General features: G+C 43.2%; 1 protein-coding gene across 2 annotated transcripts in view; it reads right to left on the bottom strand.

Annotated features, from left to right (window-relative positions):
- Positions 1-26,209, bottom strand: part of Ppp1r21 (protein phosphatase 1 regulatory subunit 21) — a 59,138-nt gene that overhangs the window by 25,807 nt on the left and 7,122 nt on the right. Inside the window, exons 2-13 of one of the 2 annotated variants that reach the window (XM_034514023.1) lie at positions 20,386-20,454; positions 17,759-17,905; positions 15,533-15,634; positions 13,905-14,069; positions 13,727-13,785; positions 12,885-12,979; positions 8,034-8,086; positions 7,182-7,331; positions 6,951-7,052; positions 6,775-6,863; positions 3,259-3,395; positions 65-157 (exon numbers count right to left, since the gene is read on the bottom strand). In XM_034514023.1, coding sequence (XP_034369914.1) covers positions 65-157; positions 3,259-3,395; positions 6,775-6,863; positions 6,951-7,052; positions 7,182-7,331; positions 8,034-8,086; positions 12,885-12,979; positions 13,727-13,785; positions 13,905-14,069; positions 15,533-15,634; positions 17,759-17,905; positions 20,386-20,454 — 1,261 coding nt within the window. Of the gene's footprint in view, positions 1-64; positions 158-3,258; positions 3,396-6,774; positions 6,864-6,950; positions 7,053-7,181; positions 7,332-8,033; positions 8,087-12,884; positions 12,980-13,726; positions 13,786-13,904; positions 14,070-15,532; positions 15,635-17,758; positions 17,906-19,953; positions 19,975-20,385; positions 20,455-26,209 lie in introns of those variants that run through there. The other variant, XM_076942459.1, reaches the window with a different exon arrangement.

Genomic DNA, 26,209 nt, shown 5'->3' on the forward strand with positions numbered 1-26,209 from the left:
CAAAATGCAGGCAGATCTGAAAAACAAAGGTTTGCACAGACTCAGGTTCTGGTTCAAGGCTCACCTTTCATGACGTCATGAAATCCATGCAGAGCAGCACCAACATTTGTTAAGACAGAAGTGTAGTTTGTCCAAAGGAGTCCATCTGGCTCTGTACCTAGAAAAAAACCAGTCCTGAGCCCATGGGCATTTCCCTGAGAAGCTGATAGTTGTGTGCACATATGCATATATGGACATACACATACCACACTGAACTCACACACATAATAAACAAAAAGAAATCAATAACAACTCAGAAGGAATAGCACAAGTCTGTCATAAGTGAGCCAAGTCTCTCCCCAACTAGCTTGGTGCAACAGAAATCCCACTCCCAACAGACACAGCCCAGCACACAGGCATCCTGCTCCTGTCTCCAAGCTAAGGCTGGATTTTTCCTCTTTCTCCCAGCCACTGGCTGCTGAGACTAAGTTCTGATCAGGTATAGCCAAGAAGTGGGGAGAGGCCTCTTCCTTCACCTCTGAGATGGAGGCTCTACTTTGACCAAGTGCTGCTGAGAACATTGTGGCCCTTGTCACCGCTGGCAAGCCAAAAAGACTTGATGTTACCGAGACACACTGTCCCCAACACTTCAACTGTGTCTCTGAGATTGAGCTCTAGGAAGAGGCAGCAAGGAAATGGTCTCACCTGGGATACATGAAGAAGTTTTCAAGACTATGGCTCTCACATAATAAATTGTGGTGAAAGCACAGAAGAAAGTGGCCAATTCACTGAACCAGACTATGGGTAAGTTTCCACAGTGAAAAGACAGTTCCCTGGTAGTCACAAATCATGAACACTAACCTCAAAAATTCTACCAGCTATTTATATATGTTAACTCTAAAGAAGCCTGTGTTTAATGCAATCATCTTGTAAGTGTTACATGCCCCAAAGCCTTCAGAAAAGCCCAGAGCAACTATCCAGCAATCAGAAGAGCTTAAACCAGGGTCTGATTAGGGAAGGAGAGAATGAAGAATCTCTCAAACCACTGTCATCATGATTGCACATGCCCAAGGCTGAGGCCCCTGAGCAGCAGCAGGAGTGTGTAAGTACCAGGCTCCAAAAACTACAGTGCTTACAGAAATACTATGTTCATAGATCAGAGACCTAAGAAGCAATACTCTCAGTATATTTCCTGGGGCTATTATAACAAAGTACTACAAACAAGAATTTGCATTATAGAAACCCACAGCTGATACTACAATTCATAAGAAGCGGTCCTGAACAACCAAAACACTCTTGAAAAAGAAGAAAGTAGGAGGCTTACACTTCCTCATCTCAAAACTTATTACAAAGTAACAGTCATCAAAATGGTGTGTGACTGCACAGGAGATTCAGGAACAACACTGGGAGTCCGAGAGTAAACTCATACATGTATGGTCAACTGATTTTCAATAAGGGTACAGGACCATTTACCACAAAAAACTGTCTCCTCAACAAATAGACCTGAGATACTGGGCGGCCACATGAAAAATAGGAGCCAGAGCCTCACCTTGCACCACACACCCAAAGAACTCAAAATGGATCAAAGACCTAAGTATAACAATGAAAGTTGCAAAGCTCTTAGAAGAAAACATGGACTCAAAACTTTGGACTTGATAAGGGGTTTTTATATATGAAAAAAAAAAAAAAAAAAAAAAAAAAAAACCAAGACCCTTCCCCAAGAGAAAGAAAATACCAGTTAAACAGATAATTGAGCTTCATCATACTTAAAGATGTCTGTGCTTCAAAGAATGCTGCAAAGTGAAAAACCAAGCCCTAGAGTGGAAGAAAATTCTGGGGATTGCATATCCAACAAGGGACTTGGCTGTGGAATATATAAGGAACTGTTATGACTCAACAACAAGAAAGAAAACAACTGAACCCAATTTAAAATGAAGAAGAGATCCAAAAAGATGTTTCACCAAAGAAATAAGCATACATCTGGCAGGCTGGACAGCAGGGAAGGGTAAGTCAAAGCACACTGAAGAGTCACTTCATAACCACCAGAACAGCTAAGACCAAAGTCTGCTAATAACAACTCGTAGTGCGGGCATGGAAAATCTTAACCTCACATCCTGCTGGCAGGAAAGCAGAATGCTGCTTTGGAAAATGGTCTTGGTAACTCCTCATACAGTTCAACAGAGTCACCATCTGATCTAGGCGGTCTGCTCCTAGGTATAGAAGTGTGTCAGCAGACTAGAGAATGAAAAGGTAGGCCCATATAAAAGCTTGTACGTTGAGGATGTACACATACTATTTGGTACGTTCAAACAATGGAATAGTACTCTGCTATGAAAAGGTATGGAGTGTGACATACTCTACATTTTGCATCAGTCTTGTAAGCTTTATTGCATGAAAGCTAACAAACACACCCAACTACATATAATGGTTCCATTTGTTAATCTGGAGACAGGAAATAGAGAAGTAGCTGCTTGAAGCTAGACAGGAGATAGGAGGAACAGCAGACTCCGAAGCGATAGCTAAATAACAAGGAAATTGTGTAAAATGGTCTGCACTGCAGAGGCATCATAAGTAGCATCAAGAGTACACTGAAAGCTACTGAGCAGGACTTTAAGTGGGTAACCTGTGCAGCAGGTTACAAATACTTTTCTTATGCTGTCACTCATATGCTGTAAGAGTCCCTCCCTCCTTCCCTCTCTCCCTTTTCCCTCCCCCTCCTTCTCACCTTTAAAGCCCAAGCTGTAAAAAAAAAATACAGGAAACTTAGAATACTGCCTCAGCTTCCTGGGTTCTAGGACTACAGATGTGCCCAGCTAAAACCATAACATTCTTAGAAACATCACTGAAACTGAAGTTCTCAGTGATTTCCTCAGAATTTTTCTCTAATTAAGCCAAAAGAAAACAATGCACAGCTTTAAAAGCTCCCATGTGCTGTGCCTGCTGTCAAACAGCCATGATGTCCCTGTGGCTCCCTTAGTGAAGTGTTTATTACGTTTACCCTATAAACAGTGATGGTTCGCCCTTCTCTACTTATGAAAACAAAGGACAGAAAGGGAATTCATATTTAATGCATGCTTAATGACCAATAGTTTATTCATCTTAACTTTATAACACAACACTCAAATTCACTTACCCTTTAATTCCCTAACTCTAGCTCACTGAACACACGGTTTTCAGCCCCCAGACCTTCTGTTCTGCCCAGTCTCCCAAGCTGAACCACACCCTTTCCAGCTCCTGTGCTATTCAGTCCTTCCAGCCATGAGTCTCCGTCTCACTTACTTGGCAAGGCAAGAAGAGTGACATACGTCTGCAGCTTTTCAAACACGGCTGTCATCCTCTTCATGTCCTGGGACAGCTCCAGGTTCCTGGCTCTTAATGCAGGTGTGCAAAGGGAAGATTCACTTTCTTCTTCTAAACTAGGAACAGCAGAGTTCAAAGGTGGGCATCCTTGATGACTTTCTTTTCTTGTCTTTTTGATACAGGGTTTCTCTGTGTAGCTCTATTTGTCCTGGAACTTGCTCTATAGACCAGGCTGGCCTGAAACTTAGAAATCTGCCTGCCTCTGGATTAAAGGTGTGTGCCACTATGCCTGGCTTCCTTTTTTCTTTTATAAAAAAATATTTTGTCTAAATGTTTAGATAAGTAAGTAGGTAGATAGATAGATAGACAGACAGACAGACAGACCCCCCCCCCCACCCATACACACACACACAATTTTTGTCTAAATGCTTTGCCTGCATGTATGTCTGTGTACCACTTGTGTGTCTGGTTCATGAGGAGGCCAGAAGAGGTTTAATATGCCCTGGAACTGGAGTTATGGGTGGCTGTGAGCTACCATGTGGAAACCAGAAAACACACCCAGGTCGTCTAGAAGAACAGAATGTGCTCTTAAGTGCTGAGCCACATCTGCAGCATGAAAACAATGTATTGTGAAGTATTAAAATTATTTTTTGGAAAACTTATTTGTGTGAATGCATACGCCGAAGCATCAATATGGCAGTCAGAAGGCCATCTGCAGGACTGGGTTCTCTCCTTCCACCACGTGAGCTCAAGAGCAGGGCAGCAGAAGTCTTTACCTACTTACTGAGCCACCCTCTGGACTGTATGACAGTCTTAAAATAGGCATGTGTCACTTGGTTTCTCACCATGACGTCTCACAGGACTTTGAAAGTCAAATAGTTCCAAGAAACAAAAGCAAAATTGTCTGATTTCCCTATGGATTTGGATGAAAACTGATAACAAAACAGTGTAAGACAGAATGAGAAAAGGTGTGAAGGAGAACCAGGCTGCCTCTGTGCAGCGGACACAGGGGCACAGCTGCTCTGTGAACCACGGTTCATGATAACAGCAGACAGAGCTGGGCATTCCCACGTCTGGAGAGTGGGTGTGGGAACATGGGGGTCTGCCTTGCTTTCTTTCTGTTCTATGAAAATGAGTTGGTTAGCTCAGTAATACATAGAACCTTTGCTAGGGGAAAACCTTACATTATTATAAAAGACATCTCATGTAACTGAACTCCTAAAGAGAACTGATTAAACAAAATCTGGCATTGCTGCTACTATAGGCTCACATTTAAATGTCCTTAATATTACCAAAAATATATTTTATCATTTTCAACTTTAAGTAGGTACTTTAACTATAAAGTTCTTTAAATGTGGATCCTTAATAATGTTTATTTAACAATGTGTAGTAATAAAGTAAAAAGGTTCATACAAAACTAGAACACATGCAAAGCTTGCTGTCTCACCATCAGGGGCAGGAAGGAGGCTTCAGGTGATCTAGGGCCATGCAACCTAACTCTGTTTCCCACCCTCAAAACAAAACAACAAAATCTAGAAAAGTTAACATGAAGACACGATTCCATCTCCTCCCTCCCTGTTCCCTTGTCATCTGCTTTATTCAATTCTGCTCCCAACGTGGTTATTTAAAAAGAGCTGAGCCAGCAAGATAGCACAGCAGGTAAGGGCATTTGCCATCAATCGAGAGAGCAAGTGTTTTAAAACAAAATCACGAAGAGCCAGATGGGCACACCTTTAATCCCAGCAGAGGCAGAGGCAAGCAGGTCTCTATGAGGTCTCTGGTCTGTTCTATACAGTGAGATCCAGGCTGGCCAAGGCTACATACTAAGACTGCCTCAAGTAGACAGACAGACAGACAGACAGGCAAGCAGGCAGGCAGGCAGATAGGCAGGCAGGCAGAGAGAGATAGCATAGATAGATTGGTAGGTACTCAGATAAATATATATCACAAAAATGTATAGCCATAGATAGATAGATAGATAGATAGATAGATAGATAATAGATAGGTAGATAGATAGATAGATAGATAGATAGATAGATAGGTAGGTAGATAGATAGGTAGGTAGATAGGTAAGTAGGTAGGTAGGTATCATAAATGCATTGCCATGTAAAATAACAAATTCTTTCAACGATTTAGTTCTGGCTCCCTTGTTTTGTTTTGTTTTCTGAGTCTTTGCTGTGCTAGAATTTGTAATCCCCCTGCCCATTTCCCTGGGGTGGACTCAGGGGTATACACTGCCAAGCTGCCCATTTCCCTGGGGTGGGACTCAGGGGTATACACTGCCAAGCTGGTTTTGCAATGCTTCTGAAACACAATCTTCTCAAGCAAGCCACACTAGTACTGTCTATTTTGTTTTAAAGGTTTTTTTTTTTTTTAAGATTAATGTATTCATATAATATATATATATATATATATATATATATATATATATTTGCTCTGTTTTTACACACACTAAAGAGGGACTCAAATCTATTACAGATGGTTGTGAGTCACCATGTGATGGCTGGGAACTGAACTCAGGACCACTGGAAGTGCTCTTAACTGCTGAGCGTCTCTCCAGCCCCTGTCTTAAGTGTTTAAATCTTCTCATATGCACAAACCTCAGCATTTGCTTACCCAAATACCTGGATAGCTTAGAATTCAGAAATAAGATGTCACATAAAATGTATTAATTCTTAAAAATAAAACTCTACTTTTAAAATATCAATAATTAACTTATATAGTTTCTAATTTTGTGATATTTTATATTTCAAGAAATTTTTTTGCCATTGTATTATTCCTTAATTAAAAAAAAAAAATCAAGATTTAGGTGAAACAGAAAGCTTTGTACTTTTAGATCAAGTAGTATTACAACTCTCTAGGTGGGCCTAGTGTACACCTTAATCACCATTCAGAAAGCTGAGGCAGGTGGATCTCTAAATTCAAGGTCAGGCTAGCTACATTGCAAGCTCTAGCCAGTCAAGACTACATAAGGAGAGCTTGCCTCAAAACAAACAAACAAAAAAGTATTAAAAGTTATAAGCATTTTATCAAACTTCCAGTACATTTCTATGCCTTTCTAGAAATTTAACGTGGAAATTAAAAGTTGCTGAATATTTAAGGTGGACTATTTAGGTCCAGAGCATATGAAAATTTTACTTGGTAATTTAAATAAGCCTATGATAATAACAATAAAAAGATATCATTTCAAAAATAGCTAAGGATAAAGATTCCAATGTAGATATTCAATATTCTAACTCCCATCTAGACATAACAACAAAGGAATAATAAAAACTCAAAGTTAAAATGTATCTTCCAAAAAATGTGCCATTCCCAATGACTGAAACCACTGCTTATGACTGGAAGGCAGCTGAAAACCACAGCTGACTGGCTACTCGGACTCGGAGCAAAAGGTCCAGGCACACGCAGAGTGCACTGTTACTATTTATTAACTCCAGGGCAAGTCAGGTCCCACGGCAGCTCCCCAAGCTCCCTGGCCTCTAGGGGAATGAATACCTTTTTAATTGATAAGGAAGGATCTTCCTCAGGAAGCGTACGTAAGAAGTTAGATGATCTGAAAACATTTTCAACTTCACAGTTGTCTCCTGGATAAAAACGTAATTTCAGAGTTAAAAGTGCTACCGGCCTATAAGATCTCCCATTTCCTGTTGTAAAACAAAGGAGAAAATTACCAGGACAGTCACAGTATCCTCTGTGATGCTCTCGAAGACATGCAGCATTCCTTCCTCAAGGGGGCGGACATGCGACGCGTTTTCATGAAGGTATTGGGAGAACTGAAAAGAGAAAGAAGCATTTGAATGAATTCACTGGGAGATAAGCATCAGCAGGCAAGAGGTGGACTGGAATTCCCTATTCGTTGTCCCCATTTGTCTCTGGCAACAAAAGGCATTGTGAGTATTTACCTTCTGATTCAATGGTGATATAGTGTCTATGGCAGAATCAACAGGGAAAATTTGAATCCTCTGTTCTGTATAGGTGTGAAAGTTCAGAAGAGCCGGCACAAGATCCTGAACAAAAGCCAGGGCCTGCCCAGCGATATCTCGCATCTTCAGCTTTAAAATGCAAAGTACACATGGTCAAACAGTTGTTTTAAAGCACTTGAACCCCAGTAGACCACGAAGGTCTACGTCCACTTGCCCCCACTTGGATCTCGGTGCCCTCCTGTCCAAGTTAACTTAGGAAGCCTACTACTCTAAACAAAAGCCTGGCTCAAAAAAGGTGATGTCCCATAATTCAATTCTAATATGAGAAAATAAAAAAAAATTTAAAAATCAGTTGTACTACTACGTTGATACATGCCTTTAATTCCAGCACCTGGAAGTCAGAGGCAGGGGGATCTCTTTGAGTTCGAGGCCAGCCTGATCTACAGACTAAGCTCCAAGCCAGCCAGAGATATGTAGTGAGATACTGTTTCAATAAAATAAAATCATCGGTAGTAGTACTAGGTAAAGGTGCTTGTCACCAGTGCTGCCAAGCCTGCTGGTCAGAATCCAGGACGTAGTAGAAGGAGGAAATAAGAGTCCTACAAGTTGTCCTTGGGCCTCCACATATGAGCTCTCCCCCTAATTAATGTAAAAAATACATTAAAATTGTTAAAACTCAGTAGCTCCTGAACTCAGTAAGAGCAGTTCACACAACTTAAAGAAGTGAATGAGAGGGACGCCTGAGCTGGCACATGCGACACAGCAAACACTAACTTTACTCAGCTCCCGGGATGCTGTGTGTGTGGCTGGAACCACGCACTCACACTTTACCTGGTGTCGCCTATTGTGCAGCGGAACATTGAGCGCGTTGTACAGACTATACTCTACAAAACAAACGGGCGGCCATTAGAGCACATCTCAGTCTTCACAAGAGGAGCAACTGCAAAGTCAGCTTCCGCAGACCCCACAACCACAGCACAGGGGGCGGCATGCACAGGGAATGTGGTTTCTCAGAGAAGTAGTAACTGTTGCCTCTTTAACTCCTGCAGCTATTGGGGCCTCAAGATTCCTTACAGAGGCCTGTGATGTCCCTGCTGGTGTCAGCCATTCTACAAGAACCCTGGCTAGACTGCCACACTGACCTTTAAACATTGTTTCCCTGACAGCCACATTTTCAAATCCACCACAGCCTGCTGCTGCTGCTGCTGCTGCTGCTGCTGCTGCTGCTGCTGCTGCTGGTGGTGGTGGTGCTGGTCCCAGCACCTCAATGCTCTTTCCTGGATGGTTCCAGTCTCTTCTAACCTCTTCATGCGCAGGCTGCCTCAGGTGCTGCCCAATGCCAGGCAGCACATTGCTTGTAGCTGTTTCTAATGCCTGTCACCTCCCCGCGGCATGCCAGTCACTCAGCCAGTCACAAGTCATCTCCAAGTCCCTGTGCCTTGTCACCAATGCTCTCTAAGTGAGCACTGCTGTCACTCAGCCATGTGGGCCCAGCTTGCTCTGTCCTTCACTCGGCACCTCTGCTTTCTCTCAGTCCCCCTGGAGCCTTGCTTCCTATCCTTGATGCTGGTCTATCACTTCAAAATTGCTCTTTGTTAACACCAGGGGCAGGTCTGCTGCATTAGTCAACATAACTTCAGTGGAGCCTTCAACTCTGCCAGGAAATCAATGTCCTCCCCTGCTGTCTGCTAGGACCAGGCCAAAGTGAAAGTAATTTTTAAAAAGAAAATATGTGTGTGTGTGAGTGTGACTATGTACATCACACATGTACAGGTGTCTAATAAGGCAAGATGAAGGGTTCAGACTCTCCAGAGCTGCTGTTTGCCTGAGGTGGGTGGGTGCTGGGAGTCAAACTCAGGTCTTCTGCAAGAGAAGCACATGCTCTTGACTGCTAAACCAGCCATATCTCCAGCCTGATAGTGCTCTTAAACTCCCGACTCCAACTCAGAGGCTGACGTCCACAGCCCAGCTAATCTTCTTCTGGGCTCTGTAGCAACAGTCCCTCCGAACTGACTGGAGACCTGGTACGTCTCTTCCTCTTCATTCTAGTCCTCTCCCCTCTCTCTTTTTCTCCCTCTCTCCCCAACCCCATCCTCTCTCTCCACCCCAACCCACCCCCAGACAGAGCCTTTCTATGTATCCCAGGCTAGTCTCAAACCTGCACTCTCAGGGCCTCAGGCTCCCAGCGCTGGTATAACAGGAGTCATGCAGCCCATACCCAGCCCTCCTCCTTTACCTATCCCATAACTGATACTCTCTGCCCTCACCCATTGCTTTGCTCCCACTGTCCCCTAACCTCAACCTACCTCTGAGTCGTGTGCTAGCAACTGGGTGGACATGGAAGCCCTTCCCTCAAAAATTACTAGTCCTCTCAAAGTCACAAGATCCAATCAGCAGGCTCAGGTGCCTTTCCACAGTCACTGTCTCTGACATCCCGACAGCAAGGTGCAGCAACGACCAACATCACCCGCTGGAAACTCCCCTCACGGAAATCCTCACTGTTTCCCTGACCTTTCTCTACATCAACCCCTCATTGCCCATCACTGAGATGGGAGCTCACCACGGGCCCAGCATAGGCTCCTCACACTGTATGTCCTTGCTCCCCAGGCCCACACAGTGTTCACCGGGGCCAGCAGAGCCAGTATGCTTCTCTCCTGAGCCATGTGACATAGTCAACAACAAGGTTCAGCCGAAGCCAAGGTGCACCTCACTATTCACATCCTGCTCCCGATCTCCGGTAATAGCTTAGACCATAGACATCTCCCAGAGGCCCATGCGTCAAAGGCATGGTTGACATTTTACTGTGCTATTGTGGGGGGAAGAACCATTCTGGTGAGACCCCATGCAGGGAATTACATCACTGACAAAGTGCTCTGCAGAGCACTATGGGGACCCCGCCCCTTCCTGTCTCTGCTTCCCTGCTATCCCTTCCTGTGTGACCACCAGGACACTCTGCCTTACCAAAGATCCCTAATCAGCACATCTGAACCACAAACTGACACCCCAGAGGCTGTGAGCCCAAATCAACCTTCTCTCTTTTGGATTGACAACTTCAAATGGTTTTGTCTTGACAGAAAGCTACCCATCTGCCTTTTACTTCTGTCTACTGCAGCATCCTCTTTACCTTGTACTGCCCCTCCCTCTCCCTCAACTCCCCCTAACCACTAGTCTGTACTATCCTCTTTCACAAGATCCTCTATACCTTCCTGCTCAACCAGTAGGTGGGCACTCTCCCCTCTCCCACTCTCTGCTCCAGATCAACGGTGTGGTCCCAGGACAATGCCTCACTCAATTCTCCTTCAAGCTCCGTAAATAAGTCCTAAGTCCTGACCCTAGAATTTACTGGCCATTGCTCCTCACACCCCGACCTGAGCCTACTGCCACAGTTCACTACTGTTCCTGAGACAGCATGGCAGCGCTCATCCCGTGTGTTACACTCTCTGAAATTCCCTACTTCTCTTCCCTCTGTTCTTCCCTGCCTCCTCAAAAACAAACAAACAAAACAAAAATTGGCTCTTGCATGCAGGTCTAGATACTTCCTCTGAGAAGGTTCCTCTAAGCACACACTCTAAGCCCCTTCCCTCACAACTCCAAGTGGTTCTATATGGCAGTCAAGTCTAAAACCTAAAAACAACCCATAGATGATGTGACAATAATCTAAACCTGGGTGACAAATAGTACTGGAAAAGAAAGGATAAATGCATAGAATCCAAAGGTTACGATATCCTATCATTAACTGATACAAAGAATATCAAGGAAATGACCACCAGGCTTCACAGCCCAGCCAAGGTGTGCCAACACCATTAGTATAGAAGCTGGAGACAGGTGCTGTTTTCATGGGGAAATTTAGGCTTTTGATATAGAAATGGCCTACGCTGATTTTAATTATTTTATGTGTTTGTGTGTCTCACCTGAATAAACAATTAGTCACAAAAACAATTACAATGTATGTCTGTGTACCACGTGCATGTCCACAGCATCAGATGCCTGGGAACTGGAATTGTAAACAGTTGTGAGCTACTGTGAACACACTGGCTGTGGAGTCCAGGTCTCTGAAGAGCACTCGGTGCTCTCACCTGTTGATCCCTCTCTCCAACCCCTCAATGCTGAGGGCAGTACACCATCAAAACAGTTTCTCTTCTCTTTCCTCTTTTTCCCCTCCAGGCTTTTTTGCTTGCTTGCTTACTTGCTTGCTTGCTTGTTTTGTTTTTTTTTTTTTTTTGGGGGGGGGTTGTTTTTTTTTTTTTTTTTGCTTTTTCGAGACAGGGTTTCTCTGTGTAGTCCTGGCTGTCCTGGTACTCACTCTGTAGACCAGGCTGGCCTCGAACTCAGAAATCCGCCTGCCTCTGCCTCCCAAGTGCTGGGATTAAAGGTGTGCACCACACTGCCTGGCCCTCCAGGCTTTTCTAAGAAAAATTTAAGGGAACTAAAAAATGAATTTCAAACATAGCTGTAAAAAAAGATGTAAAAATGTATTAACTTGATTATAGGTTTCAAATTCCAAAGATTTGTTTAAATTTTATTTCTTTTTCTAATTTTTAAAAACTAATTTATTTACTGGAGCAGGTGAGAGCAAGCCCTGAATGCCACAGAGATGGAGGTCAAAGGGCAACTTTCCGGAGTCAGTTCTCTCTTTCTGCTATGTGGGTTCTGGGAACTGAACTCTGGTGTCAGACTTGGAAGCAAGCACCTCTACCACTGAGCCATCTCACTGGCTTCCCAAATAAATATTTTCTTTGTTTTCAAGGGTTTCACTTCATTCTTACCTAAAGGCTAAATATCTAAACAGCATATGAGTGCTGTTTCAGAGTATTGTTTGAGTTCTTTTTTTTCAACTCAGGATATGTAAGCTATAAGGTCATCCCCAGGGGAAAACAGAAGCTAGACTTCAAAATACCTTCCTGTCACTGGGGATACCTCAGAAGCAGAAGCCAACAGGCCAAAAAGACACATCCCACTGTGGACACACATACATACCCCCAAAACCCAGTGAACAACTTCTCTAATGCAAATGTCCCACCACTTCATATGCAGGTAGGTTTCACCTTGAGATATGAGAAATGCAGTTTAAAGAATGCACTGAGGCTGGAGAGATGGCTCAGAGGTTAAGAGCACTGATTGCTCTTCCAGAGGTCCTGAGTTCAAATCCCAGCAACCACATCGTGGCTCACGATCATTTGTAATGGGATCTGATTTTCTCTTCTGGTGTGTCTGATGACAGCGACAGTGTACTCATATACATAACATAAATAATTCTGTTAAAAAAAAAAAAAAAAAAAAAAAGGACTTTGTTCACTGGGAGCAGACAGGCCGGGGAGTAGCAGCAGCTTGTCTTGTGAGAACCTGCCAGGGCGGCAGCAAGTAACTACAACGAGGCTCGTAGTGAACCTTTGACAGCCTGTGAACTTGCTGTAATTAAACCAAACTTCCCTCTAAAAAAAAGAATGCACTGAACATCTCCCAAGAAGACTGGCTTTGGAGCACTTAGAAGATAATTTAAGAAACATAAAAGCCACAGCTGATCAGGAGAGCCAGGCAGAGCCCTCCACTGGGCTAATCTGGGTGTTTGTTTGTTTGTTTATTTGTTTGGCTGAGAAGATTAGAAATTATCCTAATTTATTGGCTACCACAGAGGTACTCAAAGGTACAAATAACAGAAACTTACGTTTACGTAATACCTACTTGTATCATTAAAAGGGACTTTTTCATTGATGATTGATAAGGATTCCTCTAATCTACCTGACAAATCTTCATGAAGACTCTTTAACTGTAATTGACTGAAAGAAAAAGGAAGCCACAAAACCATATTGTTAGCAATCAGTGAGTCGTCAACTGCTTGTTCCCCCCACCGCGGCAATGAGCCCGTGCTAGCATCTGGAACACTCTGCTGAGAGCTGTTCAAAGATGACGACGTGAGGAGGCACCAGCCCACTGCAAAGCCCCAGAGACTTCTGGGATCCGCCATGGCTCTAGGCACGCAGCCTCAGTCATAAGTTTCCTCTTTACCATCCATGTTTATTCAACTATCACTGTACAGTTTTTAAGTCGTATACTATTTTATTTTTTGCTTGAGTTCAAAAGCTGATAATTTGTTTCATTTAAATTATTAGAACAGATAAATACCAAAAAGAAAATATTAAGACTATGAATGTCTTTAGTACATTGCTATGCAATGCTCTGAGGATTAGAAATCTCTCAACTGGAATCTATAACTTCAATTTTATTCAAAATATACCATAAAAAAAGTTGGCATGCTTCCTGCTGAAGAATATTAGGCAGTCCCTGTCCCAGGAGAGTCAGAAACACAAACATCCAGTCCAGGAGGCAGAGAATAGGCTCTCCCAGACCTTCTGCTGAGGCCAAGCAGAGACCACTTTGTCAAGATGCTGCGGCCTCTGAGAATGGAAAAGGACCCTGTGCTGACCCACTCCAGTCTCAGAGTAAGACAGGGGGAAAAAAGAGCTACACAGAGCCTTGTGCTGACTGTGATTTCAGGGCCACTTAGGATCCACGTTTCCACATACCATTCTTCTGTTCGAAGTCGACACTCCTTGGCCTCCTTCTCTAGAGTCTGAGATTTTACCTGAATTTGAGGGGAAAAAGAAAAGAAAAGCTGACAGGCCAGTCTACGGCTGAGCCCACACACAACACCCAAAAAGTCAGAGGAGCGTGAGCCCACGTTACCCTGGGCAGTGGGCTTACTTCTAGCTTTGCCTTGTCATTCTGGAGTTTCTCAATGGTCTCCATGTACTTCCGGGTCAGGCCGTCAATCACAGCTTGATGCTGAGTAGCTTCTGTTTCCAGAGTGGCCAGCCGACTCCTCAGCTCTGCTTCTACATGCCTGTGATGTTCATCAGCTTCGAAAAACTGTAAGGAAAAGACAGTGTCTCTTCTGAAGACCCCAGTGCAAGCAGCAGGGACAGCCAACCATTCACCCTGTGGCTGCCATGTGGCTGACGGGGTGAGCTAATGGTACCAGAGCACTTACTTACAGAGGGAACGGGTCTACGTTCTTACCCCTCCTTTACAGAGGTGGCACAGCCTAAACACAGTGTAGATGTGTCACTGGTCTTTGTCTCAGAGTTAAACACAACAGACAAGACAGAAAAAGAACACAGCACCCCACCCCAAGCCTGGACCTCCCTTCTCTTAGGCACACAAATCTCCACTTGGAAGTATTCATAGGTAATTCACCTGAAGCACTGGTCCTAAAACAAAGCTTTTTGCCTTAATGAGTCTGACACTAATTAAGAGTTATGAATACTTAGATTTAAAATGTTTTGAGACAAATTTTTCAAGATTTTTCTGTAATGACATGTGATTTATTTCTGTGTATGCATGTGTGGAGGTTAGAAGACAAGAGTCATTCTATGGTTCCAGGGACCATATGAATTCCAGTTATCAGTCTTGGCAGCAAGTATCTTTATGCACCGAGCCATCTCATGAACCCCTAAGATCTACCACAATTGGGCATAGTGATTCATACCTGTAATCCCAGCACTTGGGAAAGGAAACAGGGGAACTGAGATTCCAAAACTATTCTCAGCTACGCGGGGCGCAAGGCTCGGCTACGCGGGGCGCAAGGCTCAGCTACTCGGGGCGCGAGGCTAGTGCTAAGCTACAAGAGCTGCCTCAAAATAAAACAAAAACCCAGAAACCTAACAATCCATGAACAAAGAAACAACTATATATGAGATTGTGAAATAAACCCCACTTATTGATAAGCCCCCACCAAATGATGCAGCTCATCAATTCCTAGGTGAAGGGACTAGTGCCTAGTATATTTCTATTCCAAAGACTCTGAATACATGTATGTGTTCACATCAAACTATGTATGAGATTTAAGAAAGAAACAAATCATAGTCACAGTACATATTTAACGACATAGAAGATATTAGAAACTCATGCAGGCAACAAAGTTTTCTACTTCTCGGGTTAAAAACCCATTTTTTTAAAGATTTGTGTATTTGATATGTATGAGTTTTTTGTACTACATGCAAACAGTGCCCTCAGGGCCAGAAAAGGAATCCCCTGGAGCTGGAGTTATAGCCATTAAGTGGATGGTAGGAACTGAATCTGGGTCATCTAGAGAGCAGTAAGCACTCTTCACCACAAGCCATCTGCCAGATATACTTTTTCAAACATTTACTTCTTTATTGTGTGTGTGGGTGCACATGTGGTGCACAGGTGGAGGTCAGAGAACAACTTGTGAGAGTTGGTTCTCTCATTCTATGATGCTGGACCCAGGGATGAAAGTCAAGGCACAGGCTTGACAACCAGTGCCTACCCACTGAGCCATCTTGCCATTTTGTAATTCAGTTTTTTGTCACCTGTATGTGCAGCCGTTCATTCTCCTCAATTTTCTTTTGCAGATCTTCATCAAAGACACTCTTCTGCTCTTGACTCAACTGAGAAGAAGATTCGCCACTTTTCTGATGAAAAGAACAAGTTATGTCCACACAACTTTGATCCTTTAGAGACACACGCAAAGGCACACAGCAGCTCCACGACCTCAGTGGTTTGTCTCTTCCATGTGCTCATCATTCTCAAGCCTCCCTACAGAAGTCACACGTTCCACTGCTTAACGTTGCCTATGGAACCCAATCTGGGACTGTAAAGACTGCAAAGGCAAGAAAGCTTAAAGGGAGACAGGGAAACAAGAAATGAGTTCATCACTTATCATCTGAACTCAGGAGTTGTTGGAAGACAGAACAGCAGGAAACCTTGAATCAACCTGACCTTTTAGTTTGGGAGAGATTAGAGTCTGAGCTATTGTTACATTCCTTTAAGAAGTTCCATTCATTCATTCATTCATCCATTCATTCATTTGCATTCACAAATGAGTCCACATAAACTACTTCAATTTAGATAAAAAATAACCATGTTAAAGTAAAGCTGCTATACACACAAGAAAAAACTAAGCTTTTGAAAAAAATTCCTTTCCTTTCAATATTAACTTTTCCACTAAGAATGGACGTATTTAAGAAATCTAAGAACGAACAGTTGTTTCAGAGTGACACACAGAATAGAGATTAACAAAGACACTGTGTCTACACAACAGTCCCCACTCCCAAGCCTGCATCTCGCTCATCACTTCAAATGAAGTCACCTGCTAATCCAACACAAATTGGTGATGAAAGGGTCCTCTGAATACAGCTATGTAAAAAAACAAAAAATACTAAATATCCATGACATTTAAAACACAAAAAATACATAAGACACATTATGGAATGACTTATTTGTAGTCCTCACTGTTTCTAAACTTGGAGGCTTTAACAATACTCACTCACAAGTCTTAGGCACTTTTGCTAAATGATTAGTTTGATACGTTAGCCAGGCATGGCGGCTCACACCTATAATCCAATCCTAGCATTTAGGAACCTGAGGCAGGAGAATTGCTACACATCTGAAGCCAACCTGGCCTACACATTTAACACCAGGGCAGCTTGGTCTACAGCGTAAATACCCAGCTCAAAATAAATAAATAAAACAGAAACACTAACAGTCATGTTTGAAGTCCAGATGACTATGTCCTCCCAGGGACCCCCTGGAATTCCAAGCACATACAAACTTCCTAGTGACTCTAATACGCATGTGGTAACACATACTCTTTGTCCCCTCTTTACCTGAACTTTTTACAGCATCCTTCTAAACACATCAATACATTTGGGAAAGAAATTACATATCACATGATAATACAGCTTTAGGCCCTTTGTGTGATCCCATTTAATCCCGTAAACCTAAATTTCTCAGACCTACTTAACTGATGAAGAAATTGAAGTTAAAAGATTGCCAACTTTTCCAATGCCATAGATTTGTAAACAGCAGGCAGAGGATTCAAACTAAGCTTAACTCTAGAGGAAGTGTCCTTGTAGAAGAACGATGTTCTTCCTTCCTCACATCCTTCTTTGGGGTCTCTGTGTGCTTCTTCCCGACAGCACAGCCTGTTAGCACGTTTGTAGCACAGAGGTCTATATACGCTAACACTTAGGAGACTTCCTCCCTAGCCCAGTGGCCTCCTTGTTCTTAAGCACAGAAATAACACCCAGGGCAACACTCGATGGCCGAGGCCCCGCTGCTGCCGAGTTCAGCAACCACAGTCATCAGTCACCATCTGATTGTATTTGCAGACTTAAGGTAACAAAGACATCAGTTTTGAGCAATATGAGATATTCCATTAATTTTTCTCAGCTACTATCTCAATTATGTGCATGTTTGCTGCTAATAAAATGTTTTAAAATGGGCTTTTCTATGCAAATGCACCTGAACTGGTCATGTGGCACTCGCCTGTCATTCTAACACCAGGGAGGCTCAGATGAGAGAGTTGAGGGTCTGCCGCCAGCCTAAGCTACATGAAAAGATCTTGTCTCAAAAACAGAAAAGAAAAAAAGAAAATGCCTCCAAGTGGTGCATCAATATCAAACATCCGACCTCTGGACTCAGGTACCAGATACAGCAAGCACGGGCACTGGAGGACCGGAGGACAAGGGGCTTTCCAGCGAAACCAGCCAGCCGCTCCTCCCCTCAGGCCACACAGGGGATGCTACTGAGCTTACCTTGTTTTTCTTGCCCCGAGGCTCACTTAGTGCTAGCTCATCTTGAAGGAGTTCCACCCTCTTGGCAAGCTGCAGATTTCGAAATGTCAAACTGTCCATTTCCTGTTGTAGTTTCCTCAAAGACTGGTCCTTCATTTTCAGTTGTTCCTACATCAAAGCCAAACAGTTCCTCACACACACACAGAGTTTTTCTTTTTCAAGTCTTTGTTCCACCAACATAAAATCAAACACCCTTGCCTCAAGGAATGTAAGTTATATGTTTATCATTTCAGTTATGTTTTTAGCTATTTTGCATATACAAAAATATCTCCCAGTCAAACCAGAATGTTTACAAATAAAATAAGAAAAAAAAACATATATTGAAATAGCAACTTATAGCAAAATGCCTGCAAGTATATGTTGTAAGTCTACGGCAGTAAGCAGATGAGCCACGGGTTACACATTTATAATCGTGGGTGTTTTACAGGAACCCCAGACTTACTAGCAATGCTTCTCAGTGACTGAGGAGTGCTGGCGGGCTGGGGGTGGTGGTTGGGACTTCTATTTCTATTCCTTGCCTGTAAATCCTCCCTGAATTTAAAGGAAGTCTTACAGCCCTCCTCACTCCCCTTCTTTATACCGTGCAGGGGGCGGAGCCTAGCCTGGCCTCCAAGGAGCCTGCCTACACAAGCAAGGCTTACTGCTGAGCTCCATTCCCAGCCCACAGGTCTTCTCAGCACACGCACTTCACCTAAGTCTTTGGTCTGTCAGATTTTAAGGCCAATTCTAACACAGCACAAGAGCGCTTTCAGACTCTGGGCTTCAACAGCTCACTTTCAAGCGCATGAAAACAGATGCAAAACTCCAAATATCCCAAAAATCTCAACAATATCCTATCTGCTGACTGTCCTCTACTATGTATAAAGGGGTAAAAAAGAAGCTGCCGGGCAGTGGTGGTGCACATCTTTAATCCCAGCACTCAGGAGGCTGAGGCAAGCGGATCTCTGAGTTCAAGGCCAGCCTGGTTTACAGAGATTTCCAAAATAGCCAGTTCTACACAGAAACACCTTGTCTTTAACGTCCCCACCAAAACAGAGAGAAGAAAAGAGAAAAAGGAAGTAGATAGTTAAATAGACATATTTATTTTCAACTTATTTAAAGAATAAATACACTATTTTAACTATAATTTACTTACATCTTTGTGTTCACTGATCATCAGACATAAGTGGCCAGTCTTCTATTTAAATAATTAATTAATTTCAGTCAAACAAACAATTATAAGACCAAGAAGTGAAACTAACAGATATTCTAACTGTATAGGAGCAGCAATCCAAATGGCTTCAGCTGCTATGTGTGGTGTTGGGAGTGCTCTGTGTGACAAAGCAGCTACAGAGTCCCCACCATGTGCCCTGGTGAGTAGACACTGTTTCTTTTCTGCTGGTTATCCAGTAAGCCCTTAATTTTTACTTGAAGGTCAAAGGTACACATAGGTCTAGCTCAAGTTATATTATCATAAAACCTCAAATGAAAGTTAAGTCCAATCAATGATATTCACCCCCAGCAACTCACTCAGGTACAAATCCAGTAACATCAATCAGAGGACTCTGTAACACTTGCTTCTAGCCAACCAGCAAAACTGCCAACAGTACTGTAATCACAGAGACCTCAGCATGAACAAGGTGAGAAGTCCTTTCTTTACACTGTTGCTATGAGGTACCACTAGTTGAATGATGCTCCAAATGTGCTAACCACTCAGTAGCTTCAGCAGAGCTCTGTGCCAGCATCTATCTAAAGCCCAGCTTTTGCAGCAGGGATGATAACACTATCCATGCCTACAGAGTTGTTGGAAACAAGAAGATAATGGGTGTAGTAATGTGCTCCGTACAATGCCTGGATGTGGTGATGCTCAAAGAGAGAAGTAAATATCTCAGTACCATGACCATAGCCATCCACACACTCCTACCAACACAGAGTTAGCCACAAGACCAGCACCAGGAGGCGCCACACAGAGCAGGACGCTTGGAGACACTTCCTCAGTAAGCACTAGTTTTACTTCTTCAAAGATTTCAGGAAAGATCCATAGCCTACAATTAATCTATCCATTCAAAACTATCACAAGTCAGCATTTACTATATGCCAGATAGATGGGGCAGAGAGAAATCCCTTTTTATCCCATTATGTCTCAGTTAACAAACAGGTGCTGACAGTAAACGTACCTTTCAGGCAGTAGGCACGGGGCAGCACAGGTCATCACTACAAACTAAAGGCAAGAATAAACAAGCCGCGGGAGTCACACGTTTTCACTCATTCACTAGGGCTAGACTGCTGAGCACTGGGGATGCAAATACAAACATGGCCGCTCAGAGTGCGGCCTGCAGACGGCAGATAAAAACCTGTGGATTTGATTCCACAAAGGCCTTAAGCTACAGAGAAAATACATTAAATGAAGTCAGTATTTTTCTACCACTTTTTTTGCTGAGGAAACATAATATGCATCTGTAAGCACAAAGGAACGTTAGACACAGGGAACGATCCTACCATTCCTATCCCTAGTAAATCAGTGTCGAGATTTGGGACTTTACACTCCTAAACCATCTGCTTTCGCCAAAGTAGAGCAACCTTTGCACCTCCGGCTCCCTGCTGCATACCTTTAGAGCGGCAGAGCTGGCCTGCTCATCCACAACGCCTTTCTTCAGAACCTGATTCTGAGCTCGGAGCTGAAAACAGAAAGCAGCAATTACTTTTATAATAAATCGACCACTTACAGAAAAAAAAATCAAAGTTATTTCATAATGAAAATTTACATTGAATAACTAAGTATTTTCTCTCATTATAAACACATTCCTCTGTGTGTGTGTGTGTGTGTGTGTGTGTGAGAGAGAGAGAGAGAGAGAGAGAGAGAGAGAGAGAGAGAGAGAGAGAACGAACACTACTTTCCCTGAAAGGGGAAACAGATTTAATAACTTGTCAGATGGAGCACAGAAGATAAACCCTGCAGTGACATAAACCTAGTCAGTAGCAAGTGTGTACCCACTAGGTTGAAGCCCAGTGGCAGGCAGAGCACTTGCTTAAGGTAAGTCTCAGGGTTTATTAAAAAGATCAATAAATAAATAACAAAACCCAGGTCTCCTGGCTTTGATTATATCACTCTTTATATAGATTCATATTCTTTATAAGCCATGGTCCTGAATTTAAAAGGATACTATAGAAGAGAAAATGTGGGGCTGGAGGGATGATCCAGTGGTTAGAGCACTGCCTGCTCCTCCAGAGGACCTGAGTTCAATTTCCAGCAACCAAGTTCTGGATCCCAGTCTCAGCTCATCCAACATCCTCTTCTGGCCTCTATGGTAACTGTATACATGAGCCTTCATGCCACAGACACAATAAAGAGAGAAAATGCCATTTTCTTAAACTTTTGGAACAGTTTCATTAGACACAAGTGAACAAATGACAGGACAAGATGTAAGCAGAGTGTAGAGCAAGAAAAGAGTCACTGGACCTGGTGCCCAATAGTAGACAGACGACCACCATCATCACAGGAATGGCTCAGGAACAGTAGACCTTTATCAGCCATCAGCTTTAAAAATAACAGTAACCAAACCCCCTCTGCGGGCGCGTGTGTGCACACACACGCACACACAGTCAATAAAGTACTTCCTTTCAAAAACAAGGACATGAATTTAATTCCAAGAGCCCACATTTTTGTTATTATTGTTCTTTTGCTTTGTTCTGTTCTGTCTGTTTGTTTTTAAGGCAGGCATGCATGGTGAGTAAGACAGTTGAAAACAGGTACATCTCTGGAGCTTGCTGACCAGCCAGCATAGCCTGCTGTTAAGTCCACGACAGTGAAAGACTCTGTCTCAACAGCACCTGAGGAGTAACACTGAGTTTGTTCTCTGACCCTTACACACACACACACACACACACACACACACACACACACACACACATCCACTTGCATTGCATCCCAAGTGCCTTCCATGTGTGACAATGCTCACAGTCCTCACCTCCACTTTAGAGACACAGAACAGCAATGGAGTGCTGAGTTGGGTGCTGACAATTTCGACTGTTGCTGTTATAATGCCAAGTAGACAATGGCAGCTACTGTTTTACTGAGGTTTTGAGATAAGAGTGGGCTGGTAAAATGGACCTTCTCCTTATAAAATAAGGTAGAATCTGAGCTTCTTCCCCATAGTTATTTTTAAAAATATATGTATAACTGCAGTGTGTGTGTGTGTGTGTGTGTGTGTGTGTGTGTGTGTGTACCAGCAGACAACTTGTAGGAGTCTTTCTACTACGTGGGTCCCAGGAATAGAAACCAGGTCATTGGGCTTGTCAGCAACCAACTTGTCATTATTTACTGGGCCATCTTACTGGCACTGCCATGTTAAATATCAAATAAAAAATAAAACAGGTAGAAAAATGTTTATTTATGTCTACAGCTGTATAACCACCACTGTCTGGTTCTAGAGGGTAAAACACATAGTTTTTTTTCTTCTTCTTCTTCCTCCATGGTAAGAAGTAAATACTTCTCAGTGAAGAAAGACTACAGCACAGGTTAAGTGTGAGCATATGAATCAATATGGCTGAAGCAAGGGGCTGACCGGCTAATACCCTGGAGCTCATGTTCTCTTATGAGAAACTGAAACAGGATAATTTTATCTATGAGCTTTAAAAGAAAATCTATTTCACCAGATATTCTGGTTCATGCATCCCATAACCTGAATGGCCAAGGTTAGAGGATCACAAGATCTAGGGCAACTTGGGCTATACAGAAAGTTTAAGGCTGGACTAGTCTACAGGAAGACCTTGCCTCAAACTAATGAGTTAGTTAAAATTCTAACTCTGCATAGCTCAGCTCTATCTCCTGAGAAAGGAGAACAGAAGTAACAATTTTCTGTGCCAAGAAGATGGAAATGTTGAATGCTAAGTCTTCATGGGATACTCAAAACAAAACAGGAAGTTTACAATTAGAATGAAGAGACCAGCATCTTTGGCTTCTCCCATCAGGAAGTGAAGAATCACAGCTCAGAGCTACAACAGGAAGCATATCTAAATCCATGCCCTACCATGTACTAGGCAATACAAACGGGGTCTCCACTTGACTTCTGAGCTTCAGTAACGCGGTCTGCAATACAGACGAACACATCTCCCCTGTGCCCTTCTTTCCAAGGACGCTCTAAGAACCAGATAAGACGCCTACATCAGAACACAGAATGACACAGTGTTCCACAGATGAGAGCAGAGACCTTAGCATCAGAATGGACTTAAAGAGCCCATTCTTTACAGTGTATTCATTAGTTTGCACATGCATGGCATTGTTCTAAATCTGTGGTTCTCAGCCTTCCTAATGCTGCAACCCTTTAATACAGTTCCTCATGTTGTGGTGAAGCCAACCATAAAATTATTTTTATTGCTACTTTATAACTTAATCTTGCTAGTGTTATGAATTGTAATGTAAATATCTGTGTTTTCTAATGGTCTTTGGTGTCCCCTGTGGAAGAGCAGAGAAAACACTGAGAACCATGGTTCTGAAAAATATGAGAAAGAGAAGGAAGGAAACATCAGGCTATTATTTTAAAACAACTTATAACTTGCCAGAGGCAGTGGCTCACACTGGGAGTCCCAATACTACAAGGTTGAGGCAGGAAGACAGCCTTGAATTTGAGGCCAGCCTAATGTATAATAGTGAGTTCAAGGCCAGCCTAAGTGAACTACTGGGCAAGTCCTTGTCACAAAAACATTTTTTTAGGACTGGAAAGATGCCATGCAACTAGGGACGAGTTCAGATCCCAATGTGCACATAACAAGCCAGGCAACCCAGACGCACCTGTAACTCCAGTTCTAAGGGAGCCTTTTAAGTTCAGGGGGAGATACTGTCTCAACAGGTAAGTGGAAAGAGACTGTGACAACTGACATCCTCTCATGGCCTCCATACTAGCACCTGCTCACACATGTGTGCAGATACTCACATGTACAGATATACAGATACATGTGTCCTAAAATATAAATAATTTAAAAGAAAAAATAAAATATTTTAAGATGATTTAGGAATACTGTACTTTGTTGCTTTCTTTTTTAAGTGTAAGCATAATTTTTTTTTAAGAGATTGGAGAAGTGACTCAGCAGTTGTTGCTCCTGCTGCTCCTCCAGAGGACCCAAGTTTATTCCCAGGACCTATGTTGTGTGAGAGTCATAACCACCTATAATTCTAATTCCCAGAGGATGTGACACCCACTGGCCTCCAAGGGTACCCAGACATAATGCCCTTTACTCACATAGGCAAATACATAAGATATTTAGAAATAAAATTATTAAAAATTAAAATGTTTAAGGGCTTGGCAAACAAAGAGATGAGATCCAGACGCCTGCTACCTAATTTGAGGGTTTTTGGAATGCAGCCATACTGCTTTATTTATGTACCACATGAAGTAAAAGAGATGGGCAATTGCAATGGAATCTTCTAGCATCTTAGGACTAAATTATTTACTATACAGCTCCTTACAGAAAAATCTGGTGACCTCTGCTCTAAAAGTCCAAGGAAGAATACTATTTTAACATTGACTCTCATTATGTGGCTTTCTACTTTCTAAGCAGTAAACACCCTTGAGGACAATGCTACCCACCCATCTAGCAGAATGCAACCTTATACATCAGGCAGCTAGAAGAGAGAGGGTCATGTAGTCCAGGCTGGTCTGGAACTTGTTTATAACTGAACATGGCCTTGAACTCCTGATCCTCTGGCCTCTGCCTCCAAGCACTGGGATGGATTAGCAGACCCACTTGAGTCTTTAGGATCACTCTGACCCCTGTTCTGACTGCGGTCTAGCAGATCTTCTCTGTGTGGTGTTTATAAGCTCCTAGTGACTGCTTTAAAGTCTATCAGCCTTCACCTCTACTGAACTCATCATTTCCTGTTCCATCAGAATGGCCGGAGAATTTAAAATACAGTGCAACCTTATCATTAATTTCTAAGGCATTGTGAAGAGTATTTAGAACAAACTGAACAGCACAATTTGTTAAAGGGGGAACTTTGAAGTAACTTTGTGGATTCCAATCTCACTGATTATAACAGCAACAACAACAACAAAAATCTGGGTTTTCCTTTCAGAAACACTGCTTGCTAAACTGGCAACTCAAAGCATGGCTTCTGTGAAACCAGTCAACAAAATTCCCATGGAAACACATATCTAGAAGGCCGGTAAGGACAGCTGTGCTCCACTTTTGGCACTGGACGTTCTCCTACACACCAGTGCCATGGCTGCCAGGTGTTGCTCGGTGACCCAGCACCCGATACCTATGCTCAGTCTGTTCATGCAGAATCCAGCTTCCTCCTCTCCAGTGGTCACCACCGCGAGGAAGTGACTGCAGCTGTTCCTGTTTTACATAGTTACATGACTCCCATCCAGACACCGACACTTCCAGGAGACAGGTATGGAGACTGGTTCATATCGATACAACTGAGAAGCAACTGCCCTGGTGTCTCTATTACACAGAAAATGACCCTCAAAGACGGCACAGCTTGTTCTGAGCAGCAGCGGCTCTTCTGTGCCATCCAGTGGAAGAACAGGATCTTTCACACCCCTCCACAGTCCTCTGGACCTCCCCTCACTGCCCACCCAGTGCTCCGGACCTCCCCTCACTGCCCACCCAGTCCTCTGGACCTCCCCTCACTGCCCACCCAGTGCTCTGGACCTCCCTTCACTGCCCACCCAGTCCTCTGGACCTCCCCTCACTGCCCACCCAGTCCTCTGGACCTCCCCTCACTGCCCACCCAGTCTTCTGGACCTCCCCTCACTGCCCACCCAGTCCTCTGGACCTCCCCTCACTGCCCACCCAGTCCTCTGGACTTCCCCTCACTGCCCACCCAGTCCTCTGGACCTCCCCTCACTGCCCACTGCCCACCCAGTACCTAGCTCTTCTTCTCTATGGCCAAGCAACCCCCCCCCCCCCCATCGGTTCTGGGAGGCTGCTTTTCACCTCTGGCCACACTTCTGCCATAATCTTTTCAGACCACAACCTGTGCCCACAGCTAGCTTGCTCCTTGGTTCCTTTGGCACTGAGTAGTAATGAGATGGGTTTTGTTTGTGTTTTGTCTTCATTTTACTTTTCTAAAGTTGCAAAGTTTACAGTTACACACACACACACACACACACACACATGTTTCTGACACATATCCAACACATCAATTTAAACACATCTCTTCACAAGAGAAACCACAGCACACCTCTGTATAACTCCTGCTCACAACAAAAGATCAATGCATGGATAGAGAAAGAACTCAATATATTTTTAGCTAATTATTCAAATAAAAATAACATGCATAAAAAAGTTTAAAAAATTAAAAAATAAAATAAAAAATAGCATGCATAGTGTGTCTAAATGCAATGGCAGTAAAAGACTGGCATCACTCGCACAGGCCTTCCCAAGACTTCTCCATGTCCTGCCTAACTCCATGTCCTGCCTAACTCT

Source organism: Arvicanthis niloticus, chromosome 11 (assembly GCF_011762505.2).
Source record: "Arvicanthis niloticus isolate mArvNil1 chromosome 11, mArvNil1.pat.X, whole genome shotgun sequence".
Classification (NCBI taxonomy): Eukaryota; Metazoa; Chordata; class Mammalia; order Rodentia; family Muridae; genus Arvicanthis; species Arvicanthis niloticus.